The sequence below is a fragment of the Salmo trutta genome, unplaced genomic scaffold (genome assembly GCF_901001165.1).
Source record: "Salmo trutta unplaced genomic scaffold, fSalTru1.1, whole genome shotgun sequence".
Lineage (NCBI taxonomy): Eukaryota > Metazoa > Chordata > Actinopteri > Salmoniformes > Salmonidae > Salmo > Salmo trutta.
In genome coordinates this window covers 9,782,035-9,797,909 of record NW_021822911.1, presented here as the reverse complement: position 1 = coordinate 9,797,909, position 15,875 = coordinate 9,782,035, and the positions used below count along the sequence as shown (strand labels likewise).

The 15,875-nt window shown below is 42.4% G+C and overlaps 1 protein-coding gene and 1 pseudogene across 1 annotated transcript in view; one reads left to right on the top strand and one right to left on the bottom strand.

Moving 5' to 3' along the window:
• Positions 1-2,093, top strand: part of LOC115186455 (zinc finger protein 2 homolog) — a 57,037-nt pseudogene extending 54,944 nt beyond the window's left edge.
• Positions 2,094-5,715: 3,622 nt separating this feature from the next.
• The window catches only part of LOC115186454 (zinc finger protein 271-like), a gene marked incomplete at its 3' end in the record, with an annotated part of 264,983 nt that continues 254,823 nt past the window's right edge, over positions 5,716-15,875 (bottom strand). Inside the window, exon 3 of the mRNA XM_029746079.1 lies at positions 5,716-6,809. Coding sequence (XP_029601939.1) covers positions 5,716-6,809 — 1,094 coding nt within the window. The remainder of the gene's footprint in view (positions 6,810-15,875) is intronic.

Below are 15,875 nucleotides of genomic sequence, written 5' to 3'. Positions count from 1 at the left end.
TTGTATAGTGATTTTCATGACATTTATAAATAATGATGTACAATAAAAACAACATTAAAAATGAATCATAGGTCAACTAACAATATTGTAGACTTGATGCTAAATACAGATGTTTCAGCTTTAGTGTGTATATCGTATCCACTTAGTTATGTTAGGAAGTTTTCCATCTTTATGACCGGCCCTGGTAACTTCACCCCAACTTCTCTGATCCCCAGAACACAGTAACTTAACAATATAAGTGTTTTTCTGACATTTTAATCTTACTACACTTGCTAATTTCATTACAAAATACATTAGAGAAAGGGAAGGAATAAGAGCTGTTGTTGGCTTTATGGAAACGATATACAATATATGGGAAAGAATATAGTTGAGGAAATAATCCAAACCTAGTTGTGCCTAGTTAGGACATAACGTTAGCTAGCTAGCTAACGGTACTGTACTGTAGCTCATACAACGCCGACGGTCAAACCCGGCTTTCTAATATTTACGTTCATTAACTATAGTAACGTTATGGAAGATATTCACAGAAAACCATCATTGTCTTAGTTATTCATTATTAGTATGTTATATTATTATAATAAATGATTTCGAGACATATTCAGAGCCAAACATCAAACCAACTTAACCTTTTTAACTGTTGTCGCATCCAAACTTGTCACCATCGTTTTCAGTTGTAATTGCGAAGTTCCCGGAAGAAGTCCAGCAACAACGGAGGTTCCTCGATGAACCCACCTTCTAACAAGTTCTTTGAAGAACCTTTTGGGGCTGTTTTTCATTGACCAAGAACCCTACGGTTCTTAGGGGATCTGAGAACAACTCCAGATGAACCCTTCATTTTTAGAGTGTAGTCGGCTCTATTTACTCTCAGATTCAAACATGATGATTAGCATCAACGATCAAGTCAGCTGCTGCTGCTCCAATACAGTATGAGGTGAGACGGTGAACTGATGTTGAACCGGGCAGTCAGCTGCTGCTGCTCCAATACAGTATGAGGTGAGACGGTGAACTGATGTTGAACCGGGCAGTCAGCTGCTGCTGCTCCAATACATTATGAGGTGAGACGGTGAACTGATGTTGAACCGGGCAGTCAGCTGCTGCTGCTCCAATACAGTATGAGGTGAGACGGTGAACTGATGTTGAACTGGGCAGTCAGCTGCTGCTGCTCCAATACAGTATGAGGTGAGACGGTGAACTGATGTTGAACTGGGCAGTCAGCTGCTGCTGCTCCAATACAGTATGAGGTGAGACGGTGAACTGATGTTGAACTGGGCAGTCAGCTGCTGCTGCTCCAATACAGTATGAGGTGAGACGGTGAACTGATGTTGAACCGGGCAGTCAGCTGCTGCTGCTCCAATACAGTATGAGGTGAGACGGTGAACTGACGTTGAACCGGGCAGTCAGCTGCTGCTGCTCCAATACAGTATGAGGTGAGACGGTGAACTGACGTTGAACTGGGCAGTCAGCTGCTGCTGCTCCAATACATTATGAGGTGAGACGGTGAACTGACGTTGAACTGGGCAGTCAGCTGCTGCTGCTCCAATACAGTATGAGGTGAGACAGTGAACTGATGTTGAACTGGACAGTCAGCTGCTGCTGCTCTAATACAGTATGAGGTGAGACGGTGAACTGATGTTGAACTGGACAGTCAGCTGCTGCTGCTCTAATACAGTATGAGGTGAGACGGTGAACTGATGTTGAACTGGACAGTCAGCTGCTGCTGCTCTAATACAGTATGAGGTGAGACGGTGAACTGATGTTGAACTGGACAGTCAGCTGCTGCTGCTCCAATACAGTATGAGGTGAGACGGTGAACTGACGTTGAACTGGGCAGTCAGCTGCAGTCAGACTGTGGCCCTTCTCCTCCCCACCTCACAGCTGTCCTGTTGACTTGTTCCAGACTGTGGCCCTTCTCCTCCCCACCTCATGGCTGTCCTGTTGACTTGTTCCAGACTGTGGCCCTTCTCCTCCCCACCTCACAGCTGTCCTGTTGACTTTTTCCAGAATGTGGCCCTTCTCCTCCCCACCTCACGGCTGTCCTGTTGACTTGTTCCAGACTGTGGCCCTTCTCCTTCCATAGAATCCCTGACTTCTAACAATAACACATTCTGACAGAATGTAAACGTTCTACATACCCTTCTCTAAAACAGTGACATGAATAAGGATATTTCATATTTTCAAGTTCAGAACCCATCACCTGCTATGTAAAAGAGACAGAAGAATGCACAATGGTCAATGCTATCGGGAATCCTTGGGACATCCCTACCCTAACCCCTAACCTTAAACCCTGACCTTAACCATTTTAAAAGTCAACTTCAACGGGCTAGGGACATCCCAAGGATGTATCTCTACCTAGAAATACATGATCTAAGTGATTGATAGTTGGTATTCAGCAGTCATAATTTATTTACTTTAATGAACTACTAAAATAGTGATTTTGTCAGACAGCATAGACAGCAGCTCTACACTTTATTAACTGACTGATCCATTCATCCTTCCATCCCTCCTCAGCCTTCCTCTCCTCTGAAGACCCAGTGAGGGTGGAACTCAGTCAGAGAGCTGTTGAGGGACTGGTTAGGAAGAACACTTCTACAGCCAGAGAGGTGAGAGGTCACACATGGTTTAGATGGTAAATATTTATGTCCCCTAAGCGGTTCATCACGTCAGCAAAAGGGAATATATTCCATCATCTATGTTTATTTACATTAGTGCAAATTGTCCACTGTTATTGGTGTAATTTCTCACCGCTTTTGGCTGTATGAAAGTTAATTTCCCCTCAGGCACACATTTGTTCTTTGTTATTATGAAGGTAATTTGTGTCAAATGTACTTTTCCCCCCCATCTCTTTACATTGCTTATTCGGTGGCCTGACTGCATCCAGACTATGTCAAAGGCCCATCCTGGTAGATCTGAACCTAATGCAGTTTGGAGTCATCAGATGACAGAAGTCACATTTAGGTGCCAGGTGTAACTGAGGCCATAGATGCTCCATATCCATTACTTTGAGTGTTTTATATAATATGACTAAATGTGTTTCTGTGTTGCAGGGGCAGTCAAGAAATGGAACAGCAAGGCCACAGAACATGACATAAGCAGAGCTGTGGGAGACCACCTCAAGCCCCTGGTAGAGCCGGGGGTGGTGTTTACCACTCCACCACGCCTTCAGCAGGTTGGAAAAGTGGGATTGATACTGTTTTTCATACTAAGAGGGACCAAGAGTCTGTTGATTGGTCAGTCATTGGGTTCATTATATGTTCAAATAAAATCAAGCTTTATTCATACAGCACATTTCAGACATGGATGCAACAAAATTGCTTCACAGGAAAAAGATGTAAAAAACATTGAAAATAAACAGAAATATTTAGTACACAAAAAACAGAAGACTAAACTGAAAGACTAATGAGCATTCTAAGGAAATGCCATTGATTAAAATGTTAATGGGATGCAATATCCAACCCAAAATATAAGCTTGGGACACTGAAAGTTGACTAGAAACAACAACTGGGACATAAAAGACACCCACCATGAGACCCACTAAATCTGCCCAAGAAGAGGAAAACAAAAGAAAAACCCACACCAAACTTAAAGACAGGAAGCAAACCAAAAAGGTGGAGCAACTAAAGGTGTTGACTCACCACATCTATCAAGACAACTGGAGCACTGGGCCAGACACTCTTAAATAGAACCTGGACCAGCTCAGGTGAAACACCTTCCCACTAACGAGATGGACAAGCCAGCACAGGTGTAACACATACTGACTAACGAGGTGACACCAATCAGTGCGTCCTACGTGCTAACGAGCTAGACGTGCTAACGGGCTAGACGTGCTAACGGGCTAGACGTGCTAACGAGCTAACGAGCTAGACGTGCTAACGAGCTAGACGTGCTAACGGGCTAGACGTGCTAACGGGCTAGACGCGCTAACGGGCTAGACGTGCTAAAATCCAAACCTCAAAACATAAATGGAAAAACCAAAGCCTGTAACACCTTCCCCTTTAAGACAACAAATATATCCTATATTTTTGTTGGACAAGTTTGCTCACCACCAACAGAAAACAACTTCCATTTCACATTATAATCAACTACAATGTTTCACCTTCTAGAATATAAACATGGCGTCTACTGGCTGTCAACAATTAAAAACAGCATTTCTAAATAATAATATACAATCTATTCTTTTTTCGCCTTTTTCTTTCTATAGAATCCTGAAACTCACTAGCTTCTAGAACTCTCGTCTTCCTAAAACTCACTAGATTCTAGATCTCTCCTCTTCCTAAAACTCACTAGCTTCTAGAACTAGCTCCTTAATATCCGTAGTAACTTTTCACCTCACTGTGGAGCTTCTCTCTCTTTTCAGGGTTCACTAGATAGGCATGTTGTTGGATCGGGCCAGTCCCCAATGTCATGCTCTAGTACATTTGGGTTATCACATCTGAGAATAAACCCTGATATTCTAATAGCTGGGCAGCAATGTCAATATAATTGTACCAAAAATTGTCAGTTGGTTGCATAAATAATTATGATTACTAAATCTTACATGAATATTAAACATGAAATATAAAAACCAAATGTTTGTTAATATGTATTAGCAAAAATTCACTTAATGGTGAGGCATAAAATGTATCTTTTGTCAGGCTTAATGTTTGAGTCATGCTTCTTCAGTAGTGGAATAAAGACAATTAGTACTTGAATGTTGTAAATAAATACTGGAGTGATGTAGGGTTGTTAATATAATTGATTATTGTACTGTGACTATGTGTATAGGCTGTAAGTATGTTGAAATTAAATTGTTTTCTTTTCAACTAAAACCAAACTTATATTGTACATCGGGCATAGTCTTATTTTCAACGACATTTCGCTAGGCGAGATATCCCCAATGTCACAGTTTTAACGTGTCCAAATCAATAGTCCAAATGCAGAAACAGTTTGTGATAAATTGAAAACCTAAAACATAAAATGAAACACAAACATCTGCCACAATAATCATATTACTTGTATTATTTAAAACAAGCACCTTATAAAACTGTACAAGCACCAAAAACGCTGTTGTTTTGACAAGTAGCAATAAATCACTGATATCGATTAGGGGGGAAATCAGGTTGTACGTGCTGTTGAAACTAACACAACTAAAAAAACACATGGAAATGGGAGATATATTTTACCTCACTGACTAGAGGACAACCTGCAAATGACAGTCAGCTACATTTTGGAGTGATGCATTTAAATTTAGGGGTCGCTAAACAAAGGAACACAACACTTATTTGTCATAACTCATCGATATCATGTTAAAATCATTTGTGTGACAGGAGGGAGATGAGGTTGCACGTCCTGATAAAACGAACAGCTCAAAAAGCACACGGAATCTGGGAATAATGTGTACATCCCTGGTTAGAGGACAATTTGTAGAAAGCAGCTAGCTACATTTTGAAGTGTTGCATTTTGATTCAAGTGCGTCACCAACGTGGTAAGTGTAACACAGCTCTTTTTTTGTTAGTCACTTTTTATTAAATCTCATAAATAGTACTCATCCATTTCAGAGCCTGGATTTCCCCCCTGAGGCTAATATCCATATCATGTTGAAATCAATAGAACAGGGGACAAACGTTTAGGGTTCTACATTGTGACATCATTAAAATACTCCTTCTACAATGTTAAAACATTCTACATTGTGACATTATTTCATTGATATCATGAAACAACTCCTTCATGTATTTTCTGATGTTTAATCAGAGATCTGTTATCAGAGTATCTCTTCCCACATTGAGCACAGCTATGAGGTTTCTCTCCTGTGTGTGCTCTCTGATGTGATACTAGGCTAGTTAGCCAAGAAAATCTTGTCCCACATTGACTACAGCTATATTGTTTCTCTCCTGTGTGTGTTCTCTGGTGTATAGTGAGATAGCTAGACAAAGAAAAACTCTTCCCACATTGAGTACAGCTATATGGTTTCTCTCCTGTGTGTGTTCTCTGGTGTATAGTGAGATAGCTAGACATAGAAAAACTCTTCCCACATTGAGTACAGCTATATGGTTTCTCTCCTGTATGAGTTCTCTGGTGTTTAGTGAGATAGCTAGATGTAGAAAAACTATTCCCACATTGGTTACAGCTATAAGGTTTCTCTCCTGTGTGTGTTTTCTGGTGCTTCTTCATATTCTGTGAAGTTGAGAATATTTTTCCACAATCTGAACAGTGGAAAGATTTCTCTCCTGTGTGTGTTTTCTGGTGTAGAGTCAGAGAGCCAGATGCAGCAAAACTCTTCCCACATTGATCACAGCTATATTGTTTCTCTCCTGTGTGTGTTTTCTGGTGTAGAGTCAGAGAGCCAGATGCAGCAAAACTCTTCCCACATTGATCACAGCTATAAGGTTTCTCTCCTGTGTGTACTCGCTGGTGTCTACTCAGATGGCAAGATGAAATATAAGTCTTCCCACATTGATCACAGCTATAAGGTTTCTCTCCTGTGTGTGTTCTCTGGTGTATTATCAGGCTGTCTGGCCGAGTAAAACTCTTCCCACATTGATTACAGCTATAAGGTTTCTCTCCTGTGTGTACTCGCTGGTGTCTACTCAGATGGCAAGATGAAATATAAGTCTTCCCACATTGATCACAGCTATAAGGTTTCTCTCCTGTGTGTGTTCTCTGGTGTGATAACAGGTTGCTTGACTGAGTAAAACTCTTCCCACATTGAGTACAGCTGTACGGTTTCTCTCCAGTGTGAATTCTCAGGTGTACTTTTAGTGCTTTTAAACTTGAGTAACTCTTCCCACAATCAAAACAGTGGTGAGATTTCTCTCCTGTGTGTGTTCGCTGGTGTATTTTAAGTTCTGATGAAGATTTGCAATGTTTTCCACAGTCAGAGCAACAGATAGATTTCTTCCCTGTGGGTCTCTGCTGGTGTTTCTTGAGGTGATAGAATCTGGACAGACTCTTCTCTGACTCGTTAGCATCATGATGTTGAGGCTCCCCAGAGGATCCATGATAGTCACGTCTCTCTCCTGTGTGAACAAGTCAGACAGATAGTTAAAGGCTCACAACAGCAGAAATCCACTGAAAAAGGTGATGCCAACAGCGTAGCCATGATACTGTACAACAACTGACGTCTGTAATGAATGTTAAAATTACTTGACAATTGTCTTAAGACAGTCAAGTGAGCAACAATAGTCATATTTAGTCTTGTTTTCACATTAGTAGTAACTAGAAATAAGTAAAAGGTGTTGAACTCCTAAGCAGTGTGCCAGGCGACTTTTGTTCTCAAATATAGGCACCTTTCTGTGTTTGCTAAAATTGCGACAAGGGCGATGCGCACACAATTTGATTGCAGAAACACCTCCCTGCTAATGCAGAAACCGCTAGTTATGGATGTAGTATATCTGCCTGGAGCAAAAATGGTGAGCAAGTGGCCTAAGCTGTGCCATTAGAGATTCTGGGTTCGAGTCCAAGCTCTGTTGCAGCCGGCCGTGACCGGGAGGCCCATGGGGCGACGCACAATTGGCCCACCGTCGTCCGGGTTAGGGGAGGGTTTGGCCGGCAGGGATATCCTTGTCTCATCGCGAACTAGCGACTCATGTGGCGGGCCGGGCGCAGTGCACACTGACCAGGTCGCCAGGTGTACGGTGTTTCCTCCGACACATTGGTGCTGCTGGCTTCCGGGTTGGATGGGCATTGTGTCAAGAAGCAGCGCGGCTAGGTTGGGTTGTGTTTCGGAGGACGCATGTCTCTCGACCTTCGCCTCTCCAGAGTCCGTATGGGAGTTGCAGCGATGAGACAAGACTGTAAGTACCAATTGGGGTGAAAAAAATATATATATGTTTTAAAAATGGTGAGCAAAGATTAGTTTTCACAATGTATTCTGAATATTACAGCACTAGATCAGGATGCTACTCAAGGAAACTCACATTAAGCTCTGTGTCTATTCACTAATTCACCACCGTGGGGGAAAACTGAGGGAGTTCTCATAGGCTGACAGCAAATAAAGCCTCCATTTCCAGGTTGATTATGATTATTATTATCTATTGACACTACTTTGGATTATAATTGTAAGGCTCGTTTGAATGTCCTGATTTAATATAATGTTTGTGTTATTGTCGAAAATGTACTACTTTATATTTAAAAACGACTTCAACCAGTAAAATGATCATTGGCTAGTTTTCCATCAGCCTGACATCAGCCTGACAATGAGATTTTGTCCACTAAGTGTATGCCAAAATGGTCTATAATCTCACCTAACAATAACATAGACCTACTGTAGGACCCATAACTTCACCTAACAACAACATAGACCTAGGACTATATATTTAATATATTTAATATTTCAGGTGAAACAAGGAAACTAAAATGTCTTTGTCATGACATTTCATAACCAGATCATTTTGTGAATAATCCCACTAGGCTACTCTGTAATGTGTTGTCATTCTAAAAATGTCCTGAATAAAGGAAAATAGCTGTGTGTTGTACAATAGCCTATCCATCAAGGAACATTTCTCTACACATTATGAGCTAAGTATCTCCGTTTCCAAACAGACTAACGAGACCCTACTGTAAATCAAGTAGACAATAACACATTATAAACATCGATTTGTTTGGGATGTTGGATCCAACGTGGAGCATGGCATAACTGTCTTTACCAGAGTAATGAATGAAGAACTACATTTGACTTGCATGCAGAAAATGATTTCCTGGATCAGCTGATGATAGTTGAACATGTGACTGTAACTAAACAGCTACAGTATTAAGTATTATGTGTAATTATTGAAGAACCGCGTTAATGACAGTATCCATTTGGGAGTTGTCAATAAAGTTAAGGTGACTCTCGGTTAGAACCATTGGATTTAGTAAACTGAAATGATTTAGGATTTCTGTGCCCATGAAAACTGTTTTCCCAGCGTAACATAAGGAGACACTAAATGTTACGTAGTTAGAGAGCATTTCAGAGATCTGAATACAAAAAAACTGTCCGACAGCAAGATCCAGTATTTAAGTTAAAGTTCATCATATGACAAGCTTAACCTCTCTGGGGTATGTGGGACGATTTCGTCCCACCTACGTAACAGCTACTGAAATGCCAGTGGCGCGATTTTTGAATCGTTAGAAATACTATAACTTCAATTTCTCAAACATATGACTATTTCACAGCTATTTAAAGACAAGAATCTCGTTAATCTAACCCCACTGTCCGATTTCAAAAAGGCTTTACAACGAAAGCAAAACATTAGATTATGTCAGCAGAGTGCCCAGCCAGAAAAAATCTGACACCCATTTTTCAAGCTAGCATATCATGTCACATAAACCCAAACCACAGCTAAATGCAGCACTAACCTTTGATGATCTTCATCAGATGACACACCTAGGACATTGTGTTATACAATACATGCATGTCTGTTCAATCAAGTTCATATTTATATCAAAAACCAGCTTTTTACATTAGCATGTGACGTTCAGAAAAAGCATAACCACCGCAAACTTCCGGGGAATTTACTAACAGTTTGCTAAATTACTCACGATAAACGTTCACAAAAAGCATAACAATTATTTAAAGAATTATAGATACATTACCCCTCTATGCACTCGATATGTCCGATTTTAAAATAGCTTTTCGGATGAAGCACATTTTGCAATAATCTAAGTACATAGCCCGGCATTACAGGGCTAGCTATTTAGATACCCACACAGGTCAGCCTCCACCAAAATCAAATTTCCTATAAGAAAAATGTTCTTACCTTGCTTGTTCTTCATCAGAATACACTGCCAGGACTTCTACTTCAATAACAAATGTTGGTTTGGTCCCAAATAATCCATCGTTATATTCCAACAGCGACGTTTTGTTCGTGAGTTCTAGACACTATCAGAATGCTTCTTCACGGTGCCGCGCATGGCGCATTGGAGTGTCAAAAATGTCTAAATATTCCATTACCGTACTTCGAAGCATGTCAACCGCTGTTTAAAACCAATTTTTATGCCATTTATGTCGTAGAGAAGTGATAATATTCCGACCGGGAGTATGCATGAGCCTAAACAGCCGAATAAAATTTCTCCTCGGGAGCTACTCATGCACGCGCATCATTCAAAGGTCCTCTCAGCATCCACTTACAAAAGGTGATAATCTGTTTCAGCCTGAGGCTCCCTCGTAAACCTTCAGGGTTTTCGCGGGCTCTGAGAGCCTATTGGAGCCCTGGGAATTGTCACGTTACAGCTAAGATCCTTACTTTTCAATAAAAAGATGCAAGACGCACGACTCCTTGTCAGACAGGGTACTTCCTGCTTGAAACCTTGTCAGGTTTTTGCCTGCCATAGGAGTTCTGTTATACTCACAGACACCATTCAAACAGTTTTAGAAAATTCAGAGTGTTTTCTATCCAAACCTGAACAATAATATGCATATTCTAGCTTCTGAGTTGGTGTAGGAGGCAGTTAAAAATGGGAACATATTTTTTCCAAAATTCTCAATACTGCCCCCTATACCAAACAGGTTAACGTTATGACTATAACTACTGTTCCCTGAAGGAGGGAAACTAGGTACAACATACTATTAAATCCACACGTTATGACTATAACTACTGTTCCCTGAAGGAGGGAAACTAGGTACAACATACTATTAAATCCACACCTCGCTGGAAGCTCCGCATTCCACAGGTGACGGATATATTCCTTAAATGATTTAATCCTTAAATGATTTAATCCTTAAATGTAATACCTCACTTCACCGACCCAGGAAGTGGCGGAGCCAAACAGGTGTTGTAACTCGTTCATAACTGGCACGCAGATCGGTAGAAATGGTAAGATAAATTGGCACTTCAAACGGAAATGGAAAAAGTTTGCCTATTTTACCTGAAACTCCAGGAGCATAACGTCAGAATTAACGAAGGCCAGCAGCAGGTGGGGAATTGGTTATTTTCTTCTGGTTATATTGACCTCTGGCTTCCTCAAGTCATTTGTGTGTGTTAATTATTTAATCAAACGCTTGAAGCATCAGTTCAGTTCAAGTTCCGCACATAGAGTTGAATTATTAAACACATGGGGTGTGTCTATATGAACAAATACACGTCATAACATTTCAACCAATCAATTGGTAGAAAGAAAATACTATTTAAAAAAAAAAATCTGCCATAGAACATACATGCATTCAGACCCCTTCCCTTTTTACACATTTGGTTATTATAAAATATATATATTTTTTTCAATTATCAATTTTCAGACAATACCTCATAAACACATCACAATACCCCATAAAAGTGAGAAAAAAAGTTTAGAAATGCTTGTATATATATATATATATCTAGGTCATGCCAGTAGGCTACAGTAGGTTGGATCTCTCTAGGTCATGCCAGTAGGTTACAGTAGGTTGTATCTCTCTAGGTCATGCCAGTAGGCTACAGTAGGTTGGATCTCTCTAGGTCATGCCAGTAGGTTACAGTAGGTTGTATCTCTCTAGGTCATGCCAGTAAGCTACAGTAGGTTGTAACTCTCTAGGTCATGCCAGTAGGTTACAGTAGGTTGTATCTCTCTAGGTCATGCCAGTAGGTTACATCTACATTTAAGTCATTTAGCAGACGCTCTTATCCAGAGCGACTTACAAATTGGTGCATTCACCTTATGATATCCAGTGGAACAACCACTTTACAATAGTGCATCTAAATCTTTTAGGGGGGGGGGGTTAGAAGGATTACTTTATCCTATCCTAGGTATTCCTTAAAGAGGTGGGGTTTCAGGTGTCTCCGGAAGGTGGTGATTGACTCCGCTGTCCTGGCGTCGTGAGGGAGCTTGTTCCACCATAGGGGTGCCAGAGCAGCGAACAGTTTTGACTGGGCTGAGCGGGAACTGTGCTTCCTCAGAGGTAGGGGGGCCAGCAGGCCAGCGGTAGATGAGCGCAGTGCCCTCGTTTGGGTGTAGGGACTGATCAGAGCCTGAAGGTACGGAGGTGCCGTTCCCCTCACGGCTCCGTAGGCAAGCACCATGGTCTTGTAGCGGATGCGAGCTTCAACTGGAAGCCAGTGGAGAGAGCGAAGGAGCGGGGTGACGTGAGAGAACTTGGGAAGGTTGAACACCAGACGGGCTGCGGCGTTCTGGATGAGTTGTAGGGGTTTAATGGCACAGGCAGGGAGCCCAGCCAACAGCGAGATGCAGTAATCCAGACGGGAGATGACAAGTGCCTGGATTAGGACCTGCGCCGCTTCCTGTGTGAGGCAGGGTCGTACTCTGCGAATGTTGTAGAGCATGAACCTACAGGATCGGGTCACCGCCTTGATGTTAGTGGAGAACGACAGGGTGTTGTCCAGGGTCACGCCAAGGTTCTTAGCACTCTGGGAGGAGGACACAATGGAGTTGTCAACCGTGATGGCGAGATCATGGAACGGGCAGTCCTTCCCTGGGAGGAAAAGCAGCTCCGTCTTGTCGAGGTTCAGCTTGAGGTGGTGATCCGTCATCCACACTGATATGTCTGCCAGACATGCAGAGATGCGATTCACCACCTGGTTATCAGAAGGGGGAAAGGAGAAGATTAATTGTGTGTCGTCTGCATAGCAATGATATGAGAGACCATGTGAGGATATGACAGAGCCAAGTGACTTGGTGTATAGCGAGAATAGGAGAGGGCCTAGAACAGAGCCCTGGGGACACCAGTGGTAAGATTCTCGCCACGCCACCTGGTAGGAGCGACCTGTCAGGTAGGACGCAATCCAAGCGTGGGCCGCGCCGGAGATGCCCAACTCGGAGAGGGTGGAGAGGAGGATCTGGTGGTTCACAGTATCAAAGGCAGCAGATAGGTCTAAAAGGATGCGAGCAGAGGAGAGAGAGTTAGCTTTAGCAGTGCGGAGAGCCTCCGTAACACAGAGAAAAGCAGTCTCAGTTGAGTGACCAGTCTTGAAACCTGACTGATTTGGATCAAGAAGGTCATTCTGAGAGAGATAGCAAGAGAGCTGGCCAAGGACGGCACGTTCAAGAGTTTTGGAGAGAAAAGAAAGAAGGGATACTGGTCTGTAGTTGTTGACATTGGAGGGATCGAGTGTAGGTGTTTTCAGAAGGGGTGCAACTCTCGCCCTCTTGAAGATAGAAGGGACGTAGCCAGCGGTCAAGGATGAGTTGATGAGCGAGGTGAGGTAAGGGAGAAGGTCTCCGGAAATGGTCTGGAGAAGAGAGGAGGGGATAGGGTCAAGCGGGCAGGTTGTTGGGCGGCCGGCCATCACAAGACGCGAGATTTCATCTGGAGAGAGAGGGGAGAAAGAGGTCAAAGCACAGGGTAGGGCAGTGTGAGCAGGACCAGCGGTGTCGTTTGACTTAACAAATGAGGATCGGATGTCGTCGACCTTCTTTTCAAAATGGTTGACGAAGTCATCCGCAGAGAGGGGGGGGGGATGAGGATTCAGGAGGGAGGAGAAGGTGGCAAAGAGCTTCCTAGGGTTAGAGGCAGATGCTTGGAATTTAGAGTGGTAGAAAGTGGCTTTAACAGCAGAAACAGAAGAAGAAAATGTAGAGAGGAGGGAGTGAAAGGATGCCAGGTCCGCAGGGAGGCGAGTTTTCCTCCATTTCCGCTCGGCTGCCCGGAGCCCTGTTCTGTGAGCTCGCAATGAGTCGTCGAGCCACGGAGCAGGAGGGGAGGACCGAGCCGGCCTGGAGGATACGGGACATAGAGAGTCAAAGGATGCAGAAAGGGAGGAGAGGAGGGTTGAGGAGGCAGAATCAGGAGATAGGTTGGAGAAGGTTGGAGAAGGTTTGAGCAGAGGGAAGAGATGATAGGATGGAAGAGGAGAGAGTAGCGGGAGACAGAGAACGAAGGTTGCGACGGCGCAATACCATCCGAGTAGGGGCAGAATTGTTGACTTTGTTTGAAAGTGTAGCTGGCTAGGTAACCTCGATAGTTTCAGTACTACACCTTATCATGATACAAAGGCAACTATGTAGCTAGCTAACATAACACTAATCAAGACGTTCCTTTGTAATGTATTTAGTTTCTACAATGCTGCTCGTCGGTAATAGTTGGCTAGGTTTGGAAAGTGGCGTCGCGGGGGACGAAAATAGCTGGCTAGCTAACCTCGATAATTACTCTAAACTACACAATTGAATCCTACAGACGAAGAACCGTATATGTGACATTTTTCAAAAAAAAGAGATATACATGAAAAATCATTATTGGACATCCTTTTCTATAGTGAACCGGTTTCACAAGCTTTCCACGCGCTAATTAACAATATTTTTGACTGATGAGCGCAAGCTGCATCTGTTCAACAGTTTCTACACTGTCCCATACGAGAAACAACAAGCGTTGATTCTCTCCGGCTTAGAACAGGTTAGAAACAGGACAAAAAACAGCTATATTGAACACTTGCATAGTTTAACTTTGACAGTAATGATACGTACATTAACGTTAACTCTAAAAGTGCAGTGTTACACAATGGTGCAATACAAACTCATTCTGTGTATAGGTTGGGAGTGTGTGAAAGATGGGGGTCCTGATCAAGCAATACCCTGAATGTGCTACAGTATATGTTTTACTATCAATAAATGTATATGTTCTACAAAGAGATGAATACCACATCATCTGCAACATTCTGGGTTTATAGGGACATTTTCAAACAGCAGAGTCTCAATTTCGGCCAACCCAGGAGTGACACCTGTGGCAAATGTGACGCATTCTTCACTAAGATGTCAGCAGCAACATCTGAAGAGGAGAAGAGGAAGATTGCAGTTGAAAGTGAGTTGCACCATCGAAAAGCCGAAAAGGCCTACACACAGCTTCAAAGTGACACTGAGTGGGCTAAAGCCAATGCTGACTGCCATGTCATTTCTGTGGATCTACAGGGGGTGATGTACACCCCTAATCTGACCCACTCCAATGTCTACTATCAGCGGCAGCTGTCAAATTTGAACCTTTGCATCCAGGAACTTGGAAAAGAAGATCCTGCATACATGTGTGTTTGGCATGAGGGGATTGCACACCGAGGGTCCATTGAGGTAGCAAGCTGCATATTGAAGTGGGTGAAGACAAAATTCACACCACTCACCAAACCAAAGGCGCGCAATTTGATCATCTTCAGTGACAGATGCTGTGGGCAGAATAACAACTGGCGGATGCTCAATCTGATGTCGATGCTCGTCTCTATGGGTTACTTTACCCAAGTTGAGCAGAAGTTCATGGTCTCTGGTCATTCTTTTCTTCCTTGTGATCGATCTTTTGCCACCATCGAGAAGAGGTGCAAGGAGTCAGTCCTTCATACACCTGATGATGTTTCAAAGATGATACTTGAAGCACAACCAGCGAAACCATTCAAGGTGATGAGGATGCAATGTGAAGACTTCAGGCACCTTCCAGATTCTGTCCTCAAGCGACCAGCTGGACTACAGATCACCTCAGTGAGGTGGTTAAAAGTCACAGGTATTGCACAGAAAATAGTTTACTAACATCCCATCAACATGTAACATGTTGTTCTAACAATAAAATATCCTAATGATTCCCTTTTTTTATTCATTACAATATACAGTGCATCTCTCTGTCACCACATTTAGCATTAACTCTAAGCAGCTAACTTATTTACTGCCGTCACCTCAGTACAGAAGGACATTTCTTGCCTTTAGCATGGGTTTAACGCAATTCAAAACTTAATTGCTGATCATAGTGTTAAAGGCAAAGAGAATGGTTTTCTGAACGTTTTGTAATATTGACCTTAGGGACCTGCATAATGGACATGCATATTGGCACATCACATTGATCCATATTTGATATGTACAAGTTGTGCTTCTTTTGATTGAATTAATTTAATTGTATTCTATTTTTGTAGTTATTCTATGGTATATTCACATTGAGGGCTTCATTTTAAATGAGACTAAGATTTCATGACTCAACTTTTAAGAAAAGTCATCAGTGCTAAAGTTGATAGACCACCTTTAAA